We start from the raw sequence: 22,827 nt of genomic DNA on the forward strand, positions 1-22,827 counted from the left end.
ATCTCAAATAACATTGTGAACAGCATTAATGCCTTTGAGGGGTTTGGGAGGTTTTTTAATTTGTAGGGTAAAAGCGTTTTTAAACCTAATTGGGCAGTTCAAATTATTATTGCAGCATGTTTAATTTTTGCTCTGTGCAATTCGTGTTGATGTCTGTGGCACCAAATCATTCCTTCAGTGCTGTTCATGTGTGTTTCACCTTCTTAATTGTGGCTTTAGATTTTGTCATAATGAAGTATTCCTCCATTTCGTACAGTTACCACTGGATACTGTGTGATGTTTGTGTTCTTTATTCTACCATCCAAAGTCTGTTTATAGCGAAAATTCTTGTTTTAAAGGTACTGCTTCCTTTAACTCCCTCTGCTTTCCCAATGAAAAATGCACTTTTCTGTCTTCTTTCAAGGCTTCTGTTGATTTGACCTCTTTTAGTTTTAGAGGGATGAAAATTTATCATATTTAAGGAAGGGTGCAAGTGATAAAAAGCTGTATGTCGTTAGGGTCTGACAAACCTTGTTTATTTATCAACTTCCACAGTCCAAAAGTAGTGTGCAGAATATGAAAAGTGTTGAAGTTTGGAACCTCAGTTGTGATGCAGAATGTGAATCAACACAGAGTTGTGGAAATGTGCTTGAAGCTGGATGGGTCTGGATCCACTGTGTTGTGTCTCTTGTAGCTCAGCATATCTTAGTCAACATATAGATGGCCACTGAAGTTGCAGGTGGGTTTTATATCATGGTATGAACTAGCTTTGTTTTTGTAACATAAGGAGACTTTTGTTCTATGGACTGTGTGAGGTTGTGATTTTTTTAAGTGATGGTCTCTATTTACATACCTAGGATCTATTTGTATGGGTGCATAGTTTTTTGATGAACTGACAGTTAGAATTACAATCCTAGTTTAAAAAAAAAGAACCTTTTTGCTCAATTATCCCAGCCTAATAGTAGTGGCAAATAATTACTCATTATGTCCTATTTGGAATGGAGTGTAGTGGTGTGTAAGCATGCCTCAAGACTGCTGCTGTGCTCCAGAGTGTAATTTGATGCAGTATTTAGTAAGCGAGGAGGAGAGGGCAATAATGAAAACAGCATTCAATAACTGCTTACTTGAATTGGCTAAAATATGGTATATATTTCTTCTAGTGGGAAAGGAAGAAGGAGTGGGTACCTAGGACCTCATCCTTTCATTTTTTAAAAAGTGATTAAAAGGAACAACAAAGTTGAAACTTGATGAATTTGAGAAGTGTAATTTGGAGGCTAAACTGAAGTGCTGTTGCTTGCTGTAAGGGGCTACTGAAGGTTAAGATACAATAGCAGACTTGCTGGTTAGAAGAGGATACTGCTGGCACTGGAACATGTGTGAAGCTTGGCCTGTTGACTTCTCAGTACATATGGTAGCCCATTTGAGCTTGGCTATGTGTGTGCTTGCTTACCTCATCATCATCTTCCATTAGGACTCCATCTTGACCAGATCTGTCTGGTTCAATATTCAGATAAGAAATTGCTGAACTCCTGGAGGGTAAGGTGGACTGTTGCTGCTCTCTTATTTTCATGTTTCACAAATCAGAAGGATGGCATTTAAGCAAAGAGACAAGTATCTGGATAAGTACTTGTAGTACCGGAACTATTACAGAGGATGAAGAAAGATAGTATTTTGTCTTTGTGTGCTGCTTTGGTGTCCTATTTGTGCTTGAGCTCATATGAGTTAATTCTTCCCCTGTTCAGTGACTTTATATTTTGCGGTTCAAATGTGAACATGTAACTTACCTCAGGCACAGACTTCCTCTGACTGCCTGTAACTAATGCTGTCTGTTTCAAATCCCCATCTGTAAAATCCTGCATATCTTAGTTTTTATTTTGGAGTATTTGGTTTGTGTGCAGCATTTTCCATCCTCAGGAAGTCCTAACCAAGCCTAAGGCTATAGTTGTATTAAAAGTTGCGTGCATATGTTTGTGTCAGGGTGCTTTGTGACACCACATCAATGAAAGCTATTACATCACTGTTCCAGGTTGTTAGAACGCTAAGCACGCATGTCTTTCTGAAGTAATTGGCTTCTGGTTTCTGTTGGTTAGCGGGGAAAGATACAATAGGATACTGCAATATTGCTGAAATTTGCATACTGTCATGGGAGATGATTGAAGTTGATTTATTTCTGTGTGAAGAAAGTATGAGGCAGGTGTGACTTTTGTTGTATAGTAAAATCACCTGAACGTGCAAATCCTGAAGTCTTAATTTGAAAACTCAGAAAAGTAACTTCTAGCTCATTGAAACTAAACATACACCGTAGGAGGATAAGCAAAGACGTTACAGTGGCTTGAAATGGAGGTAGTCATCTAAAGAAAAGAAAAGTAGGGCTGAGAAAGCTGTAGGCTGGTTGTAAGAATCCCCTGCCCTGTACCAATATTGCACTTCTAATGTGATTCATAAAAGAAACTTGAGTAGCTCTACTTTCTCGTCAGTCCAGTGCTTTGCTGTCCTCAGCATTAAAACTGGTTCTGAATATGTAACTAGACGTTTTCCTTACTGCAGGTCAAGCTTATTGCCCAATTCCCTGGGCATGAGGGACAGCTATTCTTTATGCTGTAGTAACTAATCTTTTAAAAATATTTGAACTGTTCTTTGTGATGTTCCTGTTTCCTTGTGTCTTGCCTTCCACCCTGCAGCCTTGTGATACTTTTGGCCTAAACGAAGCTAGTGTATCCAGCTCTTCCCAAGAGGTCCTGTTTTTTCAGCTCTAATCATTTTTGTTCTTCTTTCAAGTTAGTTCACATTGGTCTTCAATTGTGGTGCTTACAGCTGAGGCTTTCCAGTGCTGAGTGGAGTAAAAAGGCTGTTTCATGTGCCCTGGAGCTGATATTCCTGTTTATGCATCCCCATACATTTGACTTTCTTACAACAGCTTAACACTTGTTTCAAGGTCAGCCCGTTGATCCAACCTAGCCCACAGCTTTCTTCTGAAGAACTTGCCTTCCTGTTTGCTTGGTTAATCCTGCCTGAGCATACCTTTCAGAACTGAATTGTATCCTATTTCTTGCAGAACAGTTTTCCAATTTGTCAGTTATGCAGAATTTTAATGCTGTCTTGTAGTTCTTCCAGCCTTTCTCCTACTTGTAACAAGCCTACTCTGCCAGCAACAGATGATGGGGAAACAAAGAAATTGGTGAACTGAGCTGGGTTCCTATTTGGTGCGTTCTCCCATGCACCCCTGATAACTGCTCTGGGGGTATGGTTATCTGCCAAGTATTGCATTCACTGTGCAGCCTTTGCTTACCTTCCAACAGGCAGTAGTCTATAAACTTAGGTGTATGACCTCAGTAGGTTCTCTCCTGTCCCTAAACCCTGTTACTCTGATGCCAAAGTGAAACTGGTGGGTGCTGCTCACCTCCTTGTTGCCTTTTAGTACTCACAAAAGGTTCCCCGCCTCCCCTGCTATTCTACTGGAATGTGGGGAATTGGAGACCAGTTGCATGAATTTTGACCTTTTTCTGAAGACAGATGTGCAATGAAGGCAGGCCTAGCTTCAGAAACTGATGTCCAAAACTTTTTTTTAAAAAGCGTGGCCTGTTTCTGCCTGTACTCAAATATATCACATAATAGCCTAAATGTGGTACCTTGCAAATAATTCCAAGTGTTGCAGAGTGACTCTGAAGTCATTTGTAGTTAGGGTTGTTTTAAGCTCTCCATTCCTGAGACGAAATTTCTCTTGCATCACAAGGTAGGCATTGAAGAATAAGCCCCACCACTTGGGGCTAACTTTTCTTTTGGGTACTTTTTCTTGGATTTGTATTTGGAAGTATTTGTTGACATCTCTATGGGTGCAACTTTCTCTCTTTGAAATCTTGGTTCTCGTGATATCTTCCCTGCCGAACTCGATTCACATAACTAATCTTGTGCCTTATAGAAATGGGTTTCTCTGAGCCCTGTCTCTGTTGAGATTGTTTGACGCAGTTCTGTAAATACTCTTCCTTGTTGTTTCTCCAGCATCTCTCCCTGTAAGCTTTCAAGCTACTTTGCATCTCTACCTTCCAGTAATTTCCTTAGTCTTGCTCTAATCATTGCCCTGTTTCTACTCCCTGCATATGTAGCAGCTTATTCTCATCACCCAGATATATTTGAGTGTAGTTAAAGTTTTGATGCAGCTGGCTGCAAGCTGGAATAATTAATCTTCTAACCATACTTTCCACTGTCTGCTCTAAGGAGATGGACATCTATCCTTTGAAATCATGCTGCAGTCTTAAATTGAGCAGAGGTTTAGAAAGTCTGATAACCCTTCTTTGAAGATGTTGACTGTTTGTTAGCTGAGATTACTTCAGTGATCACTCTTAACCCACAGTACGTTGCCAAAAAAGTAAGGCAGCATCTCTTGGTGTTGAGAAGTTAAAGGCAATGTGGATGGGGAAATGTGAATGGAGCGTACTTTAGGATGTTAACACTTGCTTATATTTTGATACACAAGATGAAGTGTAGCTGCTTATTTTTAATGTTATGAAAAAGTAAAGGGGCTTTTTAACTTATATTTGCGTAACACCTTATCTTAAAATAAAAATCACTAAATTTCCTCTTCAAAATGTTAAGATATAAGTAGCTTCATGCTGTTATTCCAAAACTTCAATTTTTGCTGCAGAATAGTATGACTGAGAAGTATCCTCCGTAATATCCTTGAAGAGGTGGTGGGTGGCATGGATTGGGCGTGTGGGTAAAGTGGGGATTAATTCTGTGCTTGCTGTGTGCAGCGTTTGTGCTCACTTGTACAGCAAGGCACATCCCAGTTCCCGCCTTCAGGTTAGATATTTTGGGGGGGATTTACTTGCTTAGCTTCTAACACCTTCAGCTGAATTAACTGCTCCAAGCTCATAATAGTCAACAGAAATGGGGATTTTGTTGTTAGGATGCTTTTTTTTTAGGCTTGTTTAGTTAGGTGCATCCTGCTGTTGGTGATGCTGCTAGGCAAGCTTGGCTGTGGAAACTACAGCTGAGGGTGGTACAGGGGAACTGTGCAAGGTGGGTTAATACGTGGTTGTGGGAGGTTTTTTCTGTATTAAGTGTGATGCTCAAATCTTAGTAATCAGTGGCAAAATACCATGTATCCTTGAGACTAAACTTTATAGTCCTGTTAAATATGCAGTCTTAAACTTTGGAACTGGTTTGGGGGAACCTTCCCTTCCCATCTTCTCAGTTGAGCACAAGATCAAACCGAACCTATTTCTGAATTCTGAACTAGTTATTGAACTAATTTTTCAACTGAGCCAAACTGAAATGAAGTAAATGCCTCTTGCACCTGCAGAAAAGGCTGCAGCTGTCAATAGCTTGTTTATCACTTCAGTACTTCTTGGGTCCAGGTGCTCAGCCAGTGACTTCCCCTAATGCAGTGGTTTGATGTTTCAGATCTTCAGCAGAAAAGATGTTACTGCTTTATGCAGACTATGTAGTATGCTTAACCTTTGCATGAGTGAAGATGCCAGAAACCCAGATGTAATTTCAGAGGCATATTTTAAAGTGTGTTTAGATAAAGCACGCTTCTTATCAGTATTGAAAGATCATTTGAAGGATTGAGGGTTTTCAGGTGAAGAGCTGAAAGGGCATGCTTGCATCTCTTTTACTGTTGACTTTATCACATAAATCTTTACTGTTTTGTCCTTCAACTTGGTTACCAGAAGCTGATCTTGTCAGAAGGCAGTCATCTGTAAAGATAATTGCCCAAGTGGGAGGACACAGATTTCCCTTCCAAACACTCAGTGTCCTGTCCTCTCTTGCACTGTTGTTGTCTGCAGATGTTACGTGCTTGACTTGCTAGTCAAGTGACTTACTGCCATTTAAAGCTGCTAAATTTCTGTCCCAAACAGTGAAGATGAAAACTAAAGGCTCTTCGCTGTCCTCAACTTCCATTTTTTTTACCTGGCATTTTTGTGCTCAAATAAAATTGAGTTATTCTGCCCTATACTACCTGAAGTGTGGTCCATAATACTTCTGTACTGATCAGCACTTTGTGCCCATTCGCTTCCCATACAGGAGCATGGTATTGCATTAAGGCTTCATAGCCTGTACTGTGTAAGTGAACTTCATGATTTGGAGTCCTAGTGACTTCCTATGAATCCACGTCGGCAAATGAATCTTTCCACAGAACTTGCTTGTAGATTTAATGACTCACTCATTAAACATCTGATAGTGTTGAGGTAGCACACAGTGAAACTACTGAGCTTTTCCTTCAAGCAGAAGGTCTTCTTTCAGTATTTAAAGAAAACAATCACTGATGTAGTTAAAATAGAGTTCAGTGGGGTTTTTTCTGACTTAATGTGGTCATCTCTTACATGGTATAACTTCATTTGTCTCATGAGATTTCTATTAGTTCATGTAATTTGTTACAAATGCTTTTTCTAAATTCCTACTGCAATTGTGTACCCCTTGGTTTGTGTCTTGACCTCTAGCACAGTGTTTCCTGAATCCAGCTATTCAGTGTGCTGTTGAAGGCTGAATGCACAGACAAAGTAGTTATCTTGCTTTTGGAATGGTCTAGTGAACTAGTAAGAGCTGCATAGCTCAACTGAACTAATTATTAAAGTACCTTAAGTCTGGCAAGAGGGATGCCCCTTGTGACACTTGAAGTAATATCTGAATCAATGCTGAAAGCACACACAATATTGACATACATACTGCTTTTGTCTTTGTATTTCATTCCATTATTTTAATGGACTTTAATTTGTGGTCTGCTCATACTTGGAGCATTTGTGAACTGTTATTGGTGGTTCACGTGTAGTAGAGCAGTTTATAGGTAGTGTAGATCCTTTCAGAGACTTCACCGTTTGAAAACTCATGGGATGTGCAAAACAGAAGTTGGAAACCAACAAATAATTAAGTTGATATGAGCTGTAGTTTAGCAAAGTAAGGAGCAACAACAACAAATTAAACTATTTATTAATTTAAATCAAACTAGCATTCAGTTTTGGTACTTGTAGTGTGATATCTGATACTTCTTTATGTTAAAGAAAATTGTTGCTACTTGAAAGCTGTGTGGTATTTAGGCTTTTTTCTAAGTTCTAATGGATCATGTAACTAGATATGTGTAGTCAAACATGAGGTCTTTCAGTGTGTTGCCTTTTGAGGTAGTGTCTTCTGCCAGATGAATTCCAGTTTCTTGAGTAACAAATTACAGATGGTCAGCCATGATTGAGAACAAGTTTGGGCTGTGAGAGGGAACTTGGTTGTCTGTTACGCACCGTATCTCATATCTGTTCAATGCATTTCTGTGCTCTTTCAAGATAGATAATACAGCAGAAAGCTTAACCGCTGTACGCAAGCCTGCATAGAACTTTACTCTTGCGTCCTATAATTTGCTTTCTTTTCTAGACTTCTGGGTTTTATATGAAAATATGTAAGCTGTGTATTTGTCAAACTCCTAAAATAAGGATACGCACATACGTGTGCTCATTCAGTACTGTTGCACAGTGATCTTCTGGCGAGTTATAATTTTGAGATAAAGACTGAAACTTTCCTTATGCCACTAAATTGGGCATAGTCCTTTGTCATGAGAGGGAAATATTACTCGCAGTGTAAAGAATTAGGACAGTAAGGCTCAGGGAGAAGTATATTTTGTGTTACTGTAAGCATCGAGATGGATGGATATTTACAGAATACTGCTAAGCACTTGAGTTCTAAATTTAGCAGTTCACCAGCTGTACTATTTACTGAAAAATATTTGGACTACTGTAGGTTCCTTGTTCTTAATTTCCATAGTTTTACGCAAGCTAATGTTAGGGAGACTTCCCTGTGTGCAGATTATATAGCTCATTAGATCCCTGAAATGCCATGAAGTAGCATCTTAACACAAGTGTTTTTCACCTGGCCTGAGGCCTCCAGCAAGAACATTTCACACTTGGGATCATAAAAACAAACCTACTAGTTGGGCTTTTTATTTCAAACAAGCCAACCAGATGTCTAAACTCTTCAGAATGAACCTGAAGGCAAATAGGAGGAGGTTTATTAGCTGTGTGTGTTCTGGAAGCAGGATGTATGGAAGAGATTTGTATAATCCCTCAGCTCCAAGGCCATAGGGTTTGGTAATAGAACAGTACTTCAGTACTGATATTATTTCAGGCTATCATGGGGGAGCAGGATGTGTGTGGAATAGTCATCATTGCCACTGCCATAGAAGTTAAGGGTCAGTGCTACATGTTTTTCAGGCCTGAGTGTTTTTAAAGCATGTATATGTGCCTGTTTGACTCTTCTCATTTTTAAGGGCAAACACTAAGAGAAAGCAGGTGATACTACTGCTTATTTTTATTTTTTTCCTCTGTTTTTTCTTCTCTAACTGATGGAGCGAAGCAAGTATCTCAGTAGTAGGGCCAGTTAATCTTCATCTATGTGGGTTTTTTTCAGAAGCCTTAGAATAAAATAGTCGTGTGGTTCTTGCATGATCTGGATCACTTGCTTTAGTGGGAGAGCGGTAGGCTTAGTCTGGTGGTATGTATGTTTCTTCAAACACTAGTATTCTTTGTATAAATTACTATTTATAATGAATCTGAATCTTGTATCTTACTGGAGGCTTTGTATAGTAAATAAATACTTCCATTGGTTTTAAACAGAGTAATTATAAAAACAGTATGTGGAGGTAGAAATAAATTGTGTAGGACCTGAGCTTCAAGCTTTCAGTAATATAGACTGAAAGTTACAGTAATACTCTTTAAGTCATGATTGCCCACTAGTTTTTATTCTGAACTACTATTAAACAGGCAATAATTCTTAGTTTGAGCTAGCATATTCTTGAAATAATGACTGTTAGCACATTTAGTTCATAATTATGGCAAAAGCAAAGGGCTTGGCATTCATGTATAAAAGCCTCAGTAGACCAGGCTTCCTGGTCTTCAGCACTGTACATCATAGTCTTGTGCTTTCTGCAGTAATGGTGAGAAGGAGGAGGAAAAAGATTCCAAATCGCACATTGCAGGGAGATGACTGGTCATGGGCCAATGCTCATGGCTAACTCAAATGGAACTCCAAACATAGTAGATGTAAATATCCTTCAGCAAAATTAATGAAATCCTTGCCTGCCATTTAAATAGTGGTAGATTATTTTAGGAAAGAGAATGTAAGTAATGGAAAAGCATCTTGGAAAAGCGTCTTTGTACCGGATCAGACACAAGGCACAGCTCATCTGTTGTCCTAACAAAAATAGTTTAAAAGATGCAGGATGACTTGTCTGTGATGTGAATGTTAGGTCTTCCTCAAGTCTGAAAGACAGGTTTAAATCTGGGAGACTGGTGGGACTTCTTACTGATATGAGCTGGCAATAATGAATGCTTTAACTTCTGGATGGGTTGAATTCTTAGCCCTAGTTTTCTGTGGTGATACATTCCCTACTTTAATTAGGTATGACCTGGAAAAAGTCTCTTGAGCTTACTTCTCCACCACTTCTGTTGCTTTGAGAAATATATTTTATAAACTGTGACAAAGGCTTAACATCCCTATCTTCACCCTTTCTTCACCCTTCTGGAAGGAGACTTTCCTCTGGTTTAAAAACAAACCCAAACCACCTGATAGTAACTTGAGAAATAGAGGGTAGTATATTTACTACAGACAACAGTTCACTGTGTAAGGGAGTAAAATCTTCAGTTTCTAATTCAAATTTTATTAAACAATTTTAGGTCTTTATTTTGTATGTGTTTCTCAGCCAAGCTGGATGAATTCTGCATCTGAAGAATGAGAAATCTCTACACCAAAGTATTACCTTTAACCTCTTTCCAGTGCATCATCTGGCTGTGAATTTTGCAAACTGGAAAGCACCAGCTGAAGCCAGGATATTCTCTTTAGTTTACTTCTGGTGCTTCTGTTTGCAGGTTTTCTCCATCTCACCTGGGAGGCTTTGAACAAGGTCTGTTTTCTCAATCAGAAGGCTGAGTACTACTTGTTCCCTTTGTGTTCAGGGGATTTGCTGAAATGTCTTGCATTTTAAGCAAAACGGAGTCCAAAGGCTGTATGTGACGGTTGAGGCTTTGCTTCCTTCTCATAGAAGCTCTCGCGCTGAAGTGTGGGAGATGAAGTAGAAGTGAGTGTGTAGGATGCAGCCTCACTTTAGTAATGGTTTATATTTTGTCACAGCATCTCAGTGACCAGTTGGTGTTAGAATGATGGTGCTTTAGGGCCAAAACAGTGAAATTCTGGGCTCCATAGTGATTTTGTGCATTTGAGGCAAGTGGACCTAATATATATTCTCGTCTATATCTGGAGGCAGTAACAACCCAAATCCTAGTGTTTCAACCTTAGAATGGTGAAATATAGTCCTGTCTTGCCCATTAAGTGAGGTATGTTCTTCAGCAGACAGTTCTGAGCTCTTGATATTACTTGTGCTTCCGGAGCTGGTGGAATATCTGAGAAACTTGACTCCAGTGGCCATCAGTTAATATAAAGGATGCCTTCTAGCCTATTTTTCTTGTCCTTTTTTGCAGTTTTGTGCTGGAGTTGTGGCAACCTTAATCCAGGCTTGAACACCTCATAATATTGAGGCTTCCTTCTAATAAAAACTGGCTTATGAAGGTACTGCATGGAGAAAGCTAAGAGATTCTGTAGCTCAGGAAATATATCTTAAACTCTGAATTGCAAATGTTGGAGCTAACATCTTTGGCTTCATTTTGAGCTCTAGCATTTGTAGAGAGCGTTGTTGAGCCTTACCTTATTTTGTTACATCGGAACCCTTTGGGGAGAGGAACTACTATTGTTTAAACAGGATTTGCTAGATGGTTGTTAAACGATTTCTACAGAATATGAACTAGGGTTATAAACTCTACTCTTTGTCCCTTTTGGTCAGAAACTTTTGTTCTAATACTCTGGTTTTAAACTTTTTATGGAGAACCTCAGAAAATAAAGGGGTGTAGTTAATTGTGCATTAAGAGAGCATCCCTAAAGTATAACATGTTGGAAACTGAGGTGTCCCCCTCTAGTGCCTATCCCCCAAAACACTGATGGATAATTCTATAGCTGCAGGAAACTTTATAATTAAAACTGATTTTTTAACTTTTTTTTTACTTGATGTGGAGTTTTGGAAGGTTGCAGAATAACCACTCTGCAGATTAGTGCTGAAAAGGATAGTCCAAATAATTTTCTTTAAATGCCTGCTATCGAGAACTTTTCTGGGCTAAAAGTTATTAATAATAGACTTATGTTAGAAGGAATGCTTAGCCTCCCTGTGAACTTCTTAGTGCTGTGGTAAATAATGTGTAGTTTTAGGAGTAGAATGTTCTCTCTCTGTTTGGAAGCTGGAATTCTGCATTGCAAGAAACTAGACATGATGTAGCTTTTTTCAGATGGCATAGAGTATTAGTTAAGCAGGTTCTAAAAAGCTGGTCTTCCAACTTGGTCTTGCTTCAGGCGTAACTAGGACGGGACAGACAATGCTCTGTTAAAACTTGGATCAGTTTTGTGTGATGTTTCAATTCTGAAATGCTTCTTGGATGCTGCAGAAAGTGCCAGGAGGCAAAAAAATCACAACATCTTTCATCTAGAGTCTAGTAGCAAAATCATCTAGGTCTGGAGTTAGTACTGCTGGGGTGATTAGCTGCTTTGGCTTGCTGAAATAGAGATAATATTTTAAAGGACCTACTTATCCGAATTGGAATTTTGACTCTAGCTAATCCTTTTCTTCTGCTGGGAGCTGGCTAAGTATGTCTTTATGGGATTGTTGGTAATAAGGGTTCCATGTAGCACTCTGAGTGAAGAGTAGGAAATAATGTGAAGGAACAGAGAGAGGGAATGACCTGTGTTCATTCTCACTGGGTAATTTTCATCCCATAGGCAGAAAAAATGGAATTGCAGTCATCAAGAAACACCTACATTTGTGTTATGGGGAAATCATCTAAAATCTTGTGATCTTTTCTTCTTTATCCAAGATGGAACTTCCAGAGACAGAGGAGAAATGTAGAAGTGTTTCAAACAAATGTAAATTTTCCCAGTGAGATGAGCTGTTGCTGGAACATTTTGTCCTGCAGGATGCAGAGGAGGAGGAGTGGGTTGGAAGTGAGTCTGGCTGCCTTGCTTTCTTAGAGCCAAGAAGAGATTTTTGAATTGGCTTTATGTCTTCATCAGGACTCTTCATCTCTTTGAAAGTAGGTTGTCAAAGTGGATGAGCCTCTGACAACCTTTAATTGTCTGGGGGGCTGGGTAATCCATATTTATAGTAGTGTTCCCAAAAAAGACCCTGGTGACATCACTGAGAAGATAGAGAATTCGTGACACGAGCACTTCTTTTCTTCTATCTTTACCCTTAATTTTGGCAGAGATTTTACAAGTCACTACTACTTGTGGGTAAGCTTTTAAAGAAATAAAACCTCTCTTTAGTAGTACTATAGAGATAGAATAATAAATCTTTACTTTTCTCATACTTCAGAATGTGCCATAGAACAGAACTTTAAATTGGAGATAATGGTGATACTGATTCCATCACAGTTCATTCTCCAACTGTGAGGAATGTTAGCTTTGGCTTGCATTTGGAGTTTGATTTTTTTTTTTTTGTTCCATTTATTTTATTATTTTTCATTAGTCTACCTTTCAGCAATAAAAATAGCTTCTCTTGCCCCTACCTCTCACCTCTACCCCTCTAGCTTAAGGAGATCCCAGTAAGATTGAGTCTCTCCCAGGACAGAGACTAACATCTTTTGTCATGTGTGTTTGTCTTGGATGGCTCAGCTTTCTCGCTCTTCTACCTAATCAGGCTCCATAAAGCATGGTGTGCTAAGGGAAAGATGGCCATAATCTTGTAGGACTTCATCCAACTTGGCGCTCCAAGGGCTATTATTATTATTATTACCTCAAGGCTTGGAGTATCTTAGTGTTTGAACTTGCATGCCTGGCTCAGCTGCTACCTGTAGAGACTTGGTGACAGCAGAGGTGTGTATCTTTGGGGTATGCTTACTGGTTGTATAGAAAGCAGGGCATGTACTCGCAATGGTAGGCAGAACTTGACTGTGCTAAGGTCTGTGCTGTGAGGCAGCTGAAGAATGGTAAATTCAGCAGGATCCACATTCCCCTAACAAGGATGGTCAAACGGTTCCTATTGCGGAAAATCCAATTAGTTTGAAGTGCTGAGCAGTTTGAGAAGGATTCAGCCTGATAAACATAAAGGGCATGATAAGGAGAGACTGAAAAAGAAAGTTAGCTGCCTATAACTAGCTCTGGAAAGAGAGCATGGTGGAAAAAGTACATAAAATAAACAGCTTACTATCTTTGTGGGTATGTTAAATACATACCACGGTAGAGGATCTTGAAAGAAACCCCCAAAAACCCCAAAACCCAAAGTGTGAAAATACCATGAGGAGTTTTCTGTAGTGTAAGGAACTTCCTTCTAGGAGGTATTAAGGGCCAAAAGCTTGTAAGGCTTGAAAAATATATATTGGTGGAAGTTTTAAAATGACAATATCATAGTGAAGCTAGAGTGACTCTTAAGAATTTCTTGTCTCCTAACAGGCAATATTAATTAGTAAAGATGAGGGAAGCAATTTGTGGTAGAGTATAAATTGTTCAACTAGAGTGAACCAGGACTTAAGTAACTTTGAGTTCAGGTGCTGAGGCTGCTGGGGTGATTTCAGATCACTTTAAGCTGGTGAGTTTGACTAGTCAAAGGAGTATGAATTGGAAAAGGAAAACAGGAGCAAAACATGTTCAAACCATGCTTTGGAAGGGGGCGTCTAATTGTTAATTATAGGAGAATCTGCCTGGTGCAGTGTGGGAAACGCTAATGTCAACTGGCTTTCTTGTGTGGCTTTTTTCTCCCCCCCCCCCGACCCTGCACTTGGACAGGTACCTCAATAAGCAGTGTCAGCATCCCACAGTGTGTCCACACAAACATTTGTGTCCAGTTTGTGGCAAACCAGACTGGGGAACTGATCCAGCTGGAAAACAACCTTTCCCAGAAACAAAAGGAAGTGTTTTGTTTGTATCCAACTATAAAAATTCCTTGATGCAGTTCTCTGCGTAGTAGCAAAAACACTTGTGCTGGCATACTGTTGTGGGCAACAAATAGCCAGAGAAGAAACTGTTTTGGCAGTTTTGGTGGCAGCTGAGGGATATCAAACTGCAACCTAGAACGGCTTTCTTTCATTGGTAGGAATGTGATGGTGGTAATACTTTTTTTTTTTCCACTTAAGCTTTCATTGTCTTCATTAACAAGGAGGACCGCCCAGGAGGAACAGAATTGTAGCATAAACAGTTAGTACTGATGTCCACAGCGTATGCCTAGCCTGGTGGCTTGCTTTGGACCAGCATTAGTCTAGTGCAGGGTGCTGAACACCTAAAGGTGGCTGTAAGGCAACTTCTGGCTTTGTTTCAGAGTGGATTACTTCTGGGTGAGAGTGGTCCATAATGTGAGATAAAGCACATTAATGGAGGATGAGGAGGGAATTCACTTCAAAAGCATGCTTCTGATCTGAACTAAAACTCCTACTCCTAGGGTTTGCACTTGGTATTGGGAAATGGAATTTGCTGATGGAAGGGAGCAGTACAAACTGGGAGCTGATAGATGAAGACTTGTCTGGATAACACCACTTTTTCACCCCTGTCCCATGTAGCTCTTATACGTTCTTTAAAAAATCTTTCTCAATGGAGCGTGTCTCATTTGAAAAAGTGTTGTTAAGTACGAGTTGTTAAAATGAGAAACTTTTGGGGGGAATTTCCACTTTGCTTGTGTTTCAGAGCTGATTGGGTTGCACCCTGTCAGAAAGGGCCTGAATGGTTGTAACTCTCAAGTATTACTTTCAGTAGCTGGTAGGATTTAAGAATGTGGATAACTGTACAATTCAGCTTCTGTGATTTCATTTGCATCTCCTTTATCCTTTCATGCAACTGAATGTATCGGTTCATTAACTAAAGACTAATATCCTTCTGTCTAGTCTCTCCTTATTCTGGCTTGTATTATGTGGACTTAAAATCTCAGTGAAACATTTGAAGATTAGAAGAATTAAGCAAAATATAACAACATTATAGTTAACTGATTACAGATCAAAAACTTGTTCCTCCCCTGTCTTTGGTAGTTTTATTTGATTTGCTTTTTTCCTTGAGGGGGAAAACCCCCACAAATTCTTATATGGCCCTTCCAAACAGAAAAGTAAATACCTGCTGAACTTTTCAGCTAATTCTTAATAGTGGCCTCTTAATTGTAGAAATCTTAATCCTTAAAATGAATCTGAAAGTCTTTGTGCCAGTTACTAAGCTCCTAAGCTTCAGGATATTTTCAGTCTATATGGACAATTTCTGACCCTAGCCAGCCTTTCTTTTGACTTCTGTTCTGGCTTTCTAGATCTAGTTTAAACTTCATCAGGTTTAAAAACCGCATTACAATGTTTGATCGTGCTACTCTAAATACTGCTCTGTTCACACACTTGCCCTTAAACTTGCATGGCATTTCATGAACTGCACTTTGCTTTGACAGATACTTACATTGAAAAGGGTACATGCAACTTCCTGGTGAGTGTATGAACTTGACTGTTTTTGATATTTGACTTGGTGTAATTTCAGAACAAGATGTGGTAAATATTTCAAGTTGTTGGGTGGTTTCCTGAAAGATAGAACACATTCAGTAAAAATAGACCGGTGGAATCTCCAGATACCTGGGTAGCATTGTTTGTGGTTGAGGAACACTTGTAAGCATCGTATTATATAGCAAATAAAAGTAGATAGGAGAATGAGGCCAGAAGATTGGCAGAAATCATGATTGTGGGGCAGCTCTTGGGCTAAGGGAGGCTGTTATGTAGCAGACTTGTGTGAAGGTGAAGCAGTATATGGTTGGCATATGAAAATCATACTTGAGGATGTACTCAAAGGCAACAGGTTTAAAAGATAATCTAACATTACCATTAATACTATTAATATCTTAGTTTTGGATGGGTTTAACTTGGGTCATGGACTCAAGTGACTTTTTCTTGCTACTACTGGTTACTTAAACAGCTGATAAGTAGTAATGTGGAAAAGAGGCAATATTTTATGGAAACATTCATTTAAAGTTGTTGTTTTCTGCTTTTTGTTTTTACTGTAGGCTTTAAAACCTAGCAAATGGAAGTAAACTTCTGGTCTTAGCAGTAGCAGCGTTCCTTGTACATGTTGCTTTTGTTTAAATCTGGAAATATCTGTGTGTGGATCTCTTGCTTTAATTTTTTTTTAATTCCATAAGCAGTCACTGAATATGCTCAACCAACTTAAATCATAAACAGGAATGGTTAATGCATGTCACTAATGGATCATCAACATGAGTTCAGGAAGGATGTTTTTGATAACATAGTAAGGCAAACTTATGGGAAGAGGAGTTCATTGAAGATAGTGTGAAGAAATTACAATTAATACTAATGTAGACTTGGTTTTGAAAACTGGAAGTGAATTTGAGAACTGTGGTGAGCCTGAAAGACTTCATGATAGAAGAAGGAAAATGAAGAAGCTGAAGTCCTGTGGCTTTGTTCTGGCTCTTCTTGACAACTGGAAGAATGAGGTGGAGTTGAGGAAAATAGAGGTTGATTTCGTATGGTAAAAATAACCAGCTAATAAAAAGACTTTTGGAAGACAGTGAGGAATGATATTGCAGTAGTTAAGGGTTACTGATGCTGGGGGGAGAGAGAGGAAAAAAAATTAATGTAGAGGATGCTTAGGATAGAAAGAGGCAGCCGGTGAAGCTAGTGCTTTTGATATAGATGACTGCTCACTAAATAAAGATATCTAAGCTTTTGTCAGTGATGCTTTTACGTGTATGGTAATCTGTCCTCCTTGCAAGTTTAAGATCTGGTGTTTGCTGACAGGTAGCAATTACATAACCTTTAACAAAACAAAAACACAGGGAATATATTAAAAGTAGCTGAGGGTTTGGGAAGTGGATATAGCATTTCAGCTACCTGCTGCTCCACTCTTCTTTTTAAGGAGTGTTTAGCCATGAAACAATATGATGGTAGAATGTCTTAAAATGGCAAATCACGTTAAATGTACAGAACAGTATGGTAGATACCTGTGTGTTTCATGTGCTGCTGTAGTATACCTGGCTAAGACTTCAGTAGTAGTTTAAATGAGGAAGGAAGCTGAAGGTGTTCCTACTGCCTTGGATAAAAATCCTAGGTAGAATCAGTTTAGTAGTAGGAAGTGGCCAGATAATATCCTGATCTTTACTATGTATGAGTCTCGTCTCCCTTCTGAAGTTGTAATCAATGAAATCTCAATAGGAGTGTTCTTTCCTGAATAGGCATGTAATCTGAAATGCCAGGCAATAACATTGGTCAGAGTGGTATACTTGCACGAATGAACGGTCCAAACATCAGCCCTATTATTACAACACTAATTATGATGTACATAAGAATTTTTCTGACTCTTTCCTTTTTCTGCTCCAATTTTACAGAAAATCAGACATGATACACTGACAGCATTTGGAAATAAACTTTGGCAATAAGATGGCAGCATAAATCTCAAGACTTTAAACCAAAACAGAAATGGCTCCTGAGTATTGAAACAAGAGACTGAAGAGCCTCCAACACTTCCGTGTGAGCAGTGGAAAAGGAACAACTACCATGGTAACACTAATAACAGAAAAGCTGCAGAACCAGAGCTTGGATGATCTGAGGTGTAAAACATACAATATAAATCTGGTAAGGATCTACCAAAATAACATGTAAATGTGAAATGCAAAGTAGGTTAAAAGTAACGCAGAACTACATAACAAATTCAAGAATGTATATCAGCCAGAATTCAGCCATTTAAGTTAGAACTGGTTTACAAGGTAGATGAGAGTTGTAAAGGGAAAAAGTGAAACTTCAGTGTATGGTCCTTCTTGAAGTGATGCTTTCTTATTTTAATAATCTTCTTAATCTTACAGCTTCATTTTAAATAATTAGCAGAAAGCCTGTTCTTCTAAAATAAATTGTTCCAATGACCAAAAAGAATTCTCAAGACTTCTCACAATTCCTTTTTCCCTAACAAAAACCACAAGTACTGGTATGTGGTGAAGTTTTCTTCACTTAATATAGCCAAGTGCTTGATATCTGAAAACAGTATTTGCGTACAAAAGTCAGTGACCACCATGTAGGTGACTATCAGCACTGGGCAGAAGGAGAACATGTCATCAGGTAAATACAGTTGAACTGAAAGTCAGGTTACTGACTACCAAACTGTTGTTGCTAGTAGATCCTTTCTTTATCAGTGTGTCAGATGCCTGGTGCTCTGAAAAGTTTTGTAATATTTACTGGGTTACTTTCTGCTGGTTTAATCTGTGGGTCTGTGGTGTGGTTCAAGCATGCTATTCAGACACTAAGGAACCTATTCTCAGTCTCACTTGTGAAATGAGATTATCTACTCCAGAGTGGGTAATTCAGAATAGTCTCATGTCAATTTTGGGTGCCCACCTGATAACCTTGAGACCATGTTCTTCATGTAATGTACTAGCCTTGTTTCACTGACTTTAATTGCAATGGCACCCTCCCGTAGATAATGTACCAATGGGAGACAAAAAAAAAATAATAATTTACTAAATGTCCAAGTATTGTTCAACTCTAGTTTTGTTGTTTTTTTTAGTAAATAATGCAAGCATTGAACCTGAAGCACGTTCAGTTACTTTAGCAGTAAGATGCTACCCCTGTTATCACTTGTACTTAAGTAGCTGAACTGCTTCCTTATTAACTCCACAAGCCCAAACCAGGTAGAGGATATCCTGAATGCAGTGGAGTTTGTGCACAAGCACGGGCAGTTATTGTATGTGAAGTGCTTGGCCCTTTGTCCAATACTTTGTCCACTAAGAATGTCTAACAGTAGACATTAATCAAATGGTTTTATTTTAAAAACTGTAATAGGTGCATTTAGAGTTCTTCTAATGACTGACTGATTTTTACTATCTTCACCTTAAATATGTGCTTTTCTTGAAGGGCATATATAAGGTATTGGAATGATGTTAACTGTCTTGGAAGTGCTTACTGAGCTTGCATTTATTTCAGCTAGCTTGGTGAAGCACTTGGGATACGCAGGGGAATCTGCTGTATTGGTGAACTGACGAATTCATCACTTGTAATTAAACTCTGGGCCTAGACGTGAGCTGATGATGACCTGTAACCAGGAACAGTGCTTGCCTCTCAACTTGTAGTGGCATCTTATAATTTCTAGTTTTTGAGACACTGAATTTTGTATAAATTGGGAAGCTGAGCTGTCCTTTTACTGATAGTCACTGTAGGTTTTGGACCAGAGACTTGTAAGGGCAGAGAAGGATGTATTACTACTTTTACACTGTGTGTAGTCTATACAGGAGTGTGGTGGCATGCTGTAATGTGTTGTAGGTTGGTTGTTTTTTATTCCTGTCCTTATCTGTACTTAAAATAAAGCATGAAAAAGAATGAGTGAAGTGGAAAATGGCACATGATTTCTCATCAGTGGCTTTATCCTCGCACCTCTTCTGCTCCCCTCCTCCTTTAATCTTATCAATTGGTTTTATAAATGCTTTAGTTCTTGCAGAAAATGGGTTCTGAGGCCAGCAACAGGTTCTGTTTGTACACAATGGCAACTTGAAAAAGTGTAGAAATCGCAGAGCAAGGTGTGGAAATGGAGAAGCAAGTGTGGATAAAAGTGTGCAACTAGGTTGCTCCCTACTAAAAAGGATTCATGGGAGCAAATGATGGTTTCTTGACTAAAACATGAACCCAAGATAATAATATACGCTTTTTCCGCTATTAAAGACAACTGCTAAATTTTAATAAGGGAAAAAGACTTCTAATGCGGGTGTTGAATCAACTCTAGCACACTTGGACTTTTTGGCAAGAAGTTCAGGTTAATGCTGTAGTTTCTTCTAATAGCAACAGCAATTTAGAGCAATTCTGAAATGGTCTTGCCTGCACCTTTCATTACTTGTGCTGGCACAAAGTTCTGTGGGACCATGTGGTGAATTGTCTTGTGAGCTGATCGAGGATTAAGACTAACCTTTCTTGCCTGGGTTAATGTTAACCCTTACAGGTTTCATGATACCTTTCACAGTGCATCTGTGCTTATCTTGGCGTAAGTAGGTAAAATAGCTGGGGAAAACCTGTTCTGTAATACAGCTCATAAATGAGGGTTATGAAAGAAAGAATAGCTTTCAAAGCTATTTACCTTCCAGTTAGCCAAGCTGGGCATAAAGACATGTATAGGACATAGTATGCTTTTTCATTTCTGTAAGCTGTATGATGACCAAATACCCTTCTTTACCTGTTGCCTAAGTATGTTGTGTAAAATACTGGTTGTAGCTGCTTTTGCTACTCTGTTAAATGACATGCTGATTTTCCAAGCTGGTATAATTCATTTGGCAAGTGCATGCTCAGTTATGTTGTACAGTCTTGTGCTGTACCTGCCTTAAAAAAAACTCCAAATGATTGGGTTTCCTGCTGTAGAAGCAGGAATGTTGTTCCAAACTTTTGTCTCAAGTGAACAGTGTAGCTTACAAGGTAGAATAGTATTGCTGGTTGGTTGACTCTACCTCACAACAGTGAGATGTTCTTCGAGCATATTACGGCTTTCATGAGTTGACAGCGTCATTAAATCAAATAGTTGATCTCTATTTCCTTGAACATAGATCTCTTGAGTCTTAAGAGTCTTGAGGGGTTTTCTGTATGTTCTGGCTAAGCTTGTACTTTTTTGGTATTGGTGTAGAAGCTAGTATTGGTTTGTGAAATAACATTGTGTGAGATGTAACACTTCAAGGTGAGGTATTGAGAAGGAAATGTGAGCATCTCCAGACAAGTGTTTGTGGAAGGAAGAAGCTCTGCTATAAACTCATTCTGTGCATGTGGGTTTTCATTATTTTTAGCTTTTACGAAGCTGACTTGTATTGAAAGACTTAAAATGGGCTGACTTCTTTGGATGGAAAGCCACTAGCTGAAAGACTTGAGGGCTCGGTCTAAGATGTGACTTGACTTAATCACTACTTCACATTCTGAGAAAAGGTCAAATGCTTCTCCCTACTTCCTATCCAGTCATACTTGGAGGATATTTGGTAGAGATGGAGGTCTGGCATGGCCTATTCAAATGATGAAAGTCACATCTGTATGGTGATGGTTAAATTAGTACTTGAATAATAAACACTGGGTTTCCTGCCATTTGCGAAGAATGCTGATAAATTGGAGGAACTCAAATATACTTGGAAACTGGAGAAAATGCCTTGAAATTAAAGAAATTAATTTTAAAAATAGGAAGATCAAGAAGTCATTCTGAGAATAACGAGGACGATAGCACAGGCTGTGAAGTTCTTAATGTAGTAGATTGGAGTGTATATAGAAGAACAGCCAGAATTATTTTTGTTACAGCTGGGTTTTTGCTAGCAAAGAACACTTTTTTAAATTAGTGATGTAAATTATAATTCATTGTGAGTTTCCCTTGTGTGCCTCTTCCATTTACGCAGTTCAAGACTAGGTGTCTTTTTTAAGTGAATATTTTAATGAAACAACAGCTGCTAAGACTAAGTAAGTGAAGTGAAACTTGGAGCACTGTCCTAAATGTCATATGATGCAATTCCTTTCCTTTTGAGCTTAGTCTCTCCAAATGCACAAGAGGTTCTACTTTTGAATAAGCATTTCAAAATAGATACTTTCGTGCATGAAGCAAACAATTCCAGCCTTAGGTGAAACTTGTAGTTTCATTATTTTGTGTGTCTCTATCTTAAATTGTGCTTCCTCCACCCCCCCCCCCCCCCCCCCCCCTCGAAAGTTCTCAAGAGGCATCAGATCTTGGTGGGGTTTTTTAACATCTATTCAAAAAGCAGTAGTTGGAAGATAGAAGATAGGGGTCAAGACCCCTTGAGTTTCCTCTTCAGGAAAATGACCTTGCTGAATAATTTGTCCTTATTCTAAGGAAGAGTTCCTTCACACAGAGAGTAGCGGACCTCCCTGTCAAGGTTCTTAACAATTGCAATCTCTTCTTGAGCATAACCATAAAAAAAGAGCTCTTCATTCAGGAACCTTCAGGTAGATCACAGCACAAAGGGAATGAATGGAGGAGGGTAGAGCATAGCCAACCCAGGAGAGCTGATAAACTGGTTCGGTGCCCTGTTACAGTAATATCTAGTGGGACTTCTGCCATGTGCCATATAGATAAAAAGATCCTTCCTCCTATAAACAATTTACAGCCTGATAGTCTATTCAAGTTTGGACTTAAAGACATCATTAAAATACACTACCAGATAGTGTTTCCAAGTATTTTTAATTTCAGTTATAGAAAGCCAAGTATATATCATAAAGGAGATTCCTTACTTATTCTCCCATTAGTCACCCCTTATTTCAGTGCCTTGAACTTTTTACTGGAAATAGTGCAGCTTACTGTCTTTTCTGCATATGATGTAATGTATGACATTCTTAGTGAGGGTTTTTGGTCTGAATTTCTAAAGAATTAGCACTTTTTTAAATTAACAGGATTCTGTATAAATGATCACTTAAGAGAACAAGTTGTAGTTGTAATATGTCTGCTTTGTCGTAGGACTGAGCTCTGACTTCACTAGAAGCTGATCAGAAATAGCTCTAAGGATGGGGTTGCTGTCTGTATTACAGAACATTGCAGTCATTCTGTGTAGTAGAGATAGTCTGTATGTGATCCCACTTTTTCCATGCCCCTTGCCCCTTTGAAAAATGCTTTCAGTGCTTTGCAGGTGTCAAAGATGTAGTTTAGTCTCTGCCTGATGAACAAGGCTTTTTTAGGGTAGTTAAAGTGCAGGTAATCAAATAACTCGGGCATTTGTGACGCGAACCTTGTTAAAGATGCATTTGGCTGAAAACTATTTGTAAAAAGTAAATATCAATCTAATAATTGCCACATGGGATTGTCCTTGAGGTTCTGTTCCTTCTAAGCATCTAAGATCTCAGCCTGTATGAATGGTCT

General features: G+C 38.8%; 1 protein-coding gene across 5 annotated transcripts in view; it reads left to right on the forward strand.

Annotated features, from left to right (window-relative positions):
• Window positions 1–22,827, forward strand: part of FAM53A (family with sequence similarity 53 member A) — a 73,319-nt gene that overhangs the window by 5,157 nt on the left and 45,335 nt on the right. For 4 of the 5 annotated variants that reach the window (XM_049793102.1, XM_049793123.1, XM_049793096.1 and 1 more), the window contains exon 2: window positions 17,348–17,594. In XM_049793102.1, the coding sequence (XP_049649059.1) occupies window positions 17,517–17,594 (78 nt within the window). In that variant the 5' untranslated portion in view covers window positions 17,348–17,516. Of the gene's footprint in view, window positions 1–668; window positions 719–17,347; window positions 17,595–22,827 lie in introns of those variants that run through there. The other variant, XM_049793116.1, reaches the window with a different exon arrangement.

Source organism: Accipiter gentilis, chromosome 3 (genome assembly GCF_929443795.1).
Source record: "Accipiter gentilis chromosome 3, bAccGen1.1, whole genome shotgun sequence".
Lineage (NCBI taxonomy): Eukaryota > Metazoa > Chordata > Aves > Accipitriformes > Accipitridae > Astur > Astur gentilis.